The sequence below is a fragment of the Gadus morhua genome, chromosome 6, assembly GCF_902167405.1.
Source record: "Gadus morhua chromosome 6, gadMor3.0, whole genome shotgun sequence".
Taxonomy (NCBI): domain Eukaryota; kingdom Metazoa; phylum Chordata; class Actinopteri; order Gadiformes; family Gadidae; genus Gadus; species Gadus morhua.
In genome coordinates this window covers 7237409-7243485 of record NC_044053.1, presented here as the reverse complement: position 1 = coordinate 7243485, position 6077 = coordinate 7237409, and the positions used below count along the sequence as shown (strand labels likewise).

Below are 6077 nucleotides of genomic sequence, written 5' to 3'. Positions count from 1 at the left end.
CGCACTCGCCGGGGCTACTGTGTGACTTATCAGCAGTGACTCACAAACTGCTGTCCAGCTTGACGCGACGGACAGTCCATGAATGGGCTTGTTCTCAAGACTCGTTTTTCAGAGAAGGAAAAGGCGGGATATCTCAGATAAGGAGTGCCCCTGCGTAGGAATACAGAAAGGACAAGGGGCCGCACACAGTACAACGCCTCTCTTCAGCTTGGCGGAGTGATTCTAATGAAGCCCACTTGTCCACAGCAGCAGCAGAGACACAATCAAGAAACGTCTCCGATAAGAAGGACAAGCGCTTGTTGCTTGGTCTGACTGTTGGCGTGGACTGTGGCGTGTGTTCTATAGGGAAGAGAGGCGGCCTATGCTATTAATACCCAGAGGCTACTCGCCTCAAAACTCCTACCTGCCATAGCTATTTCCGCCGTCATGCATTCAGGTCAAAGATGTTTAAGTGCATACTAGGTGATCCTATGGTATGGGAGGGAAGCGGCCTTTGGTGCATGCTGAAGTGTGCAGCTGTTAGACTATGAGCCGGCAGGCCTTATAGACCCAGAGCGCCGAGGAAGATCATTTAAGTGAAAACACTCAAACATAACTGAGTTAGACACTTGATCACGGCAGCGCTGACAGCATTAGGCAGAGGCGGTATCCGAGCATCTTTAGGGAAGCAGGGTTTTAAAAGTAACTATCAGCTCCTCTCTGTGTCTCAAACCTTCGTCTGGTCTTGTCTGTGACAGAGCAGGACAGAGGTGGATTCACATCACTAACAGTTCATGCAATGTCCTCCGGAATTAAACCTTGAATTGACAATTTGCTATACATTTTAAATGAGTTTACCTGAGGAGAAAAATCAAAGCTATTAATTGCTTCTATTTAAATCGTTCACCAACCGAAACGCTTGTTTCAGTTTGTCTTGTTGTTGTTAGTATCCTCATGAAGAGATGTTGTTCTTTTTGATTTGGATTAAATTATTATTTTTATTTTATGACACTGTTGACTTAAAAGTCTGATCTAGAGCTTTGCCTTTCATTGCCCGCCAGCGAGCGGGGGAATGCCATAGCTTTAAATACTTTGTTAATACATAGGTACACATGGGAGTAGTTACACACTCGCCCAGATGGCCGACCCTCTCATTTGTAATCCAAGGCTATAATTAAGAGATAGAAAAAAATTAAAAAGGAAGCAAGAGGATTTGCCGTTTATATATGAAACACAGCAGGAGAAGTGTGGTTTGTGTGGTGGTCATCATTATTAAAGATTTAAACTCTAAAAGTTTTGGGGTTTTTTTTTGGGGGGGGGGGCGGCTGGAAAATACTGGGTACATGATTGAACGTTGAAGTTCTGGAGGCCATTCAGATAATATTCGTGTTATTGTGGATCAAATTCTACTCCAGCTTTTAGATCGACTTCATGGGCGAAATCATTGGTATAGACAAGATACAGAGGATGATGAAGTAAACAAATGGGAGATATCCTGGCAGTGTTGCCCCGTGTCATAATTCCCCGAATCGACCGTTTGGCAGCTGAGTTGGAACTAGATTACAAAACAAATGTCCGCAAGGATTAAGAGCCCATGTAATGTAATAATCCTAAATAATGCCTTGTAAATGTGTTATTGTAGGTAACATTACAATAACATAGATACAACGAGCATGACAGTTCTTACACATTTGTTGAAGTGCATAAGGAATCCCTGAAGAACATTTATAAAACAGCCTACTTTAAATCCGATATCATAATAGGTTTAAGGATGTGGATGTCGCTCCGTCAGTGTTAAATGCTGTAATTTGAATAATAATAATAACAGCACACATTGGATGTCTCATTGAAGTTGCGAACAGATCAAACCTGTATCTGTTGGTTTCGCAGACGCTCAACTGGAAAAGACAAGAGAGCGCAGCTGGGAACCACAGAGCGATGCAATCTGCACAAAGTAGGAAACATAAGAAGTAAGAAAAGTTCAACAACACTCACCGGTTTCGAAGTGTCTCAAAGCCGCCGAGGAAATAAACCCAGCGAGGAGAATGGCTGCAGTTATTGTGAAAGAATCCATCGCAAAACACTTAATAAAGACGAGATGAGAGCTGGATTTATGGGACGACTTGTTGTTCGATCGCTGCTGGATTTGGTCTCAGGTGAGCGGAGTCTCACGCACTGATGCGCTGTCTCGGTTTGTGGAGGTGCAACTCATTGGCCGCTGGTTAAAAGTCCCCAAAGTTCAAGGCAGGTCCCTCTCCACTACATAACCACTACACACTGACATTAGGGAGAGATAGTATAGAGGAGGGATCCTATTTCCAACCATGTGACAGGAAATCGGGGCAATGGATTCAACCTGCAGCAGCTCAGCAACAAGAGAGAGGAGGGGTGGGGACGCGAGCGAAACGTAGGAGCCCGCCTCATAAAAATATTATTAAAAAATAAAAGTTTTTAGTTCGATAGGCTATATGAACACCTCTAAAAACTTCAATTAGGAAGTTCATTTTCCCGAAAGAGAAAAATAAAGATAAAGGCTATCGGGTTTACGTACAAAAAATGCAAAACTCGTTGTGGATTTGACGGGTGTCACGTTAATGTTTCAAAGACATGTTAATAGAGTGAGCCATGCGCCTACATATTACTGCATCTCCGCACGAATACAATTACATTCTACATAAAGATAAGTAGGAATCCAATTCCCATACATCACCCCTTCATAATATGTACGTCTACTTATTTAACTGAAATGCCTAATCATCATCAAACAGGTGTTATTAATATTTCAGTGCATCCCAACGGCAACTACGATAGGATGTTAAGCGCAAAACAGCGCCCTCGTGTGTTGTTATTGCGACATCATAAATCACTTCACCGTACTAACCAAAGTCATTATGATCTCACCGGTCCAAACGACTTGTGTTTTTCAGAAAACTAGTGGGTTTCTTTTAGAAGGGACACCCTGGAAAAGTTATCTGGCATGACGTGTGTGTGCCCTTTTCAGAAATGTAACAGTGTGACTTCGTGGACACCGACATGCACTCCTCGGGAAAAATGGGTATTCTCTGCAGCATAATAAATTGATTCCATTTTTAAACGGATGGTTTAAAATAACAAACAACTGGCCAGCATTTAATAGGCTAGTTAATAGGCTTTGTGTGTGCGCTGCGTGCCAGCGTGTGTGCGTGCGTGCGTGCGTGTGTGTGTGTGTGTGTCTGTGCGTGTGCGTGTGCGTGTGCGTATTCATTAATGCTGCCTGACTACATTCCTTGTGGTCTACTGGGATTACTTTTATGGTTGTTGTCTTTGACATTTACCCCTTTTCACTTACACATTTGGCTTCAAGGCTGGTAAGCAAGGTTGGCTTCCATATTAGATTACAGAAAACATTGTGGAACAAACTCTTTTCCTTTTTTGTTTTAGAAGTGACTGTGCACATTTAACCTTGAAAGGGCGACTACGTGGAGACATTGAAGATTGAACCCAGAACCTTTTGTTCGGTAGCCCTATATTGCCCCTAATGGGCCTTATTTACCTCTATAGCCCCTATCAGCTAGCCTTTAGAACCAAGATGGAGCCAACATGGCCGCTAGGCGAATATGGCCCGTGAATCCCCTAGCCCCCTAGATGTTTCAGTTGTTTTTTGCCCCTATTGAGGCAGGTCTGGTGCCTGGAACACACCAACGAGTTGTAACTGATCTAATTTAAGACGTGTCTCTACATCGCTGAGCGAAATTCCCAATCAGCAGGCATGCATACTGTAATGACAATGAGTTCAGAATGGCAGCGAATTCTGTGATTTTCTCCCGCAAACTGTGACAAAAGGTAAAACACTTTGTATTTTTCCCGAATTTGTTGGATGGGATTAGGAAAAGTCAAAGTTTCAACTTGTTACAAGTTAACGTGCACTATTTATGTTGTGCGCCGTCAATGAATAAACATCTGAGTCGATAAGATTGGTAAATGAATGGCCGTTTGGTGTTGCGTATCTCTTGTACCGACAGCAAAGGAAATCATTTTCTAATGTTCTCATATAATCGGAACATCTTATCTTACATTCAGATTTGAAGTGAATTCAGGGAAGCGTTTCTAAATATGCTTTCTATGAATAAAAGGCCCTCAGGTATTGTCAGTAGGCTAGAGTCAGTATCGTTAATCTCTGTTTCATCTGCTAAGTGATTAAATACAGCATGCGTTGTATGTCCACATGACTTCAATGAGCCGCCAGTGGGACTCTGTTGCTGTTGGGATTATGCTATTCACGGGCAAAATAAATCTCTGTCACCACAAAGCTTATGACATTGGTTAACACACTCACTCGTCACAAGGACGTACGTTCAGGGGCAGACATGCACCGGAGACATACAACGACACCCAAAAAACACACACACGCAACCATGCACACACACGAAGCCACACGCACACTAAAACACACACATAATCACACACACATACAAACAGAAACAGACACACACACAGCCATGTAAAAAACACACAAAGCCACACACACAAACACAAAACATACCACCAGACATAACATACACACACACACACACACACACACATACTAACACAAAACAGGAACACATACAGCAATGCACCTACAGCCATGCAAACATGCGTTCACTCATACCCCCAAAAAATGCAAACCCACCAGTGTCTTATAAAGGTGAGTGAGGTTAAGTACTCATCCAACAGCCTCTGATTGTTGTCTGTAGTTTGAATCATTACTCACCAACAAACGCACACATACTACACACACACAGTGCCACCACTAGCGTCTGAATGATCCTCATCATTAGTGGTTGAAGGCTCATTATCGTGTCACTCTGTCCCCTGGTAGATATCTTTTGCGATCTGCTTCCAGCCCGACTCGTAATGTTTGCCAACAGTTACACAATGTGCATGCACATCGACGGCCACACACGCACGCATTCTCACAAACACACACACAGACAGACACACACACACACACTCAACGACGCACACACACACACACACTCAAACACGCACACACACAGACACACAAACACACACACACTCAACGACGCACACACACACAGACACACACAAACACACACACACACACAAACACACACACACACACAAACACACAGACACACACACACACGCACACACACACACACACACACACACACACACTCAAACACGCACACACACACAGACACAGACACACACACACACACACACACAAACACACAGACACACACGCACACGCACACACACACACGCACACGCACACACACACACACACACACACACACACACACCTATCACTCCCTCCTCTTCTTAATAGCACCAGGGGCAGGCCCACTGCCCCTGTTTCAAAGTGAAGATAAAAGCAGAAGTTTACATCCAGCCACCTGCATATAACCAGGGGACATTACACCCCCCACCCCTCTTCCTTCCCCCCCCCCCCCCCCCCCCCCCCACACACACACACACACACACACACACACACACACACACACACACACAGCCGACCTCTTCTAACGCAGGGAACAGTCATCTAACTTACTCTGCGTCCCGGGTCTTTAATTAGAGCTAGTGAGGGTTACACCCTCTGAAGCATAGGCTTGTTAAAACACTGCACTGCTGCCTGTTAGAGCACACACACACACACACACACACACACACACACACACACACACACACACACACACACACACACACACACACACACACACACACACACACACACATGCACACGTACACAACAACAAAGTGGGGAGAAGAAGGAGTAGCCAAAGAAGAGGGGGGAAAAAAGGGCAAGAGATGAAGGAAGAGAAGGGAATGGGGGAATAGATTAGAAGACCCATACGGGTGCATCGTTTCTAAATCATCTTTATCGATTTAGATCTGAGGAGCACGCATATTTTCACCGGCTGCTGGTCTCAACTTGGAGGAGATTACGTTTTCATTTCAAAGTAAAGAATCAGTCAGGAGAAGAAATAAAGGAAAGCAAGCATCAGCCTGGAGTTCGCCCTGCGGACTGGGAGGACAGTGGAGTGGGGGGGGGGGGGGGGGGGGGGGGGGGACATGACATCATCAAGGGGACCAGCCCATTACCCCGGCCTGAT

At 44.7% G+C, this 6077-nt stretch overlaps 1 protein-coding gene across 2 annotated transcripts in view; it reads right to left on the bottom strand.

The window, feature by feature from the left end:
• Positions 1-2336, bottom strand: part of kremen1 (kringle containing transmembrane protein 1) — a 54332-nt gene extending 51996 nt beyond the window's left edge. Inside the window, exon 1 of one of the 2 annotated variants that reach the window (XM_030359689.1) lies at positions 1975-2336. In XM_030359689.1, coding sequence (XP_030215549.1) covers positions 1975-2053 — 79 coding nt within the window. In that variant the 5' untranslated portion in view covers positions 2054-2336. The remainder of the gene's footprint in view (positions 1-1974) is intronic. The other variant, XM_030359690.1, reaches the window with a different exon arrangement.
• Between the last annotated feature and the right edge of the window lie 3741 nt (positions 2337-6077).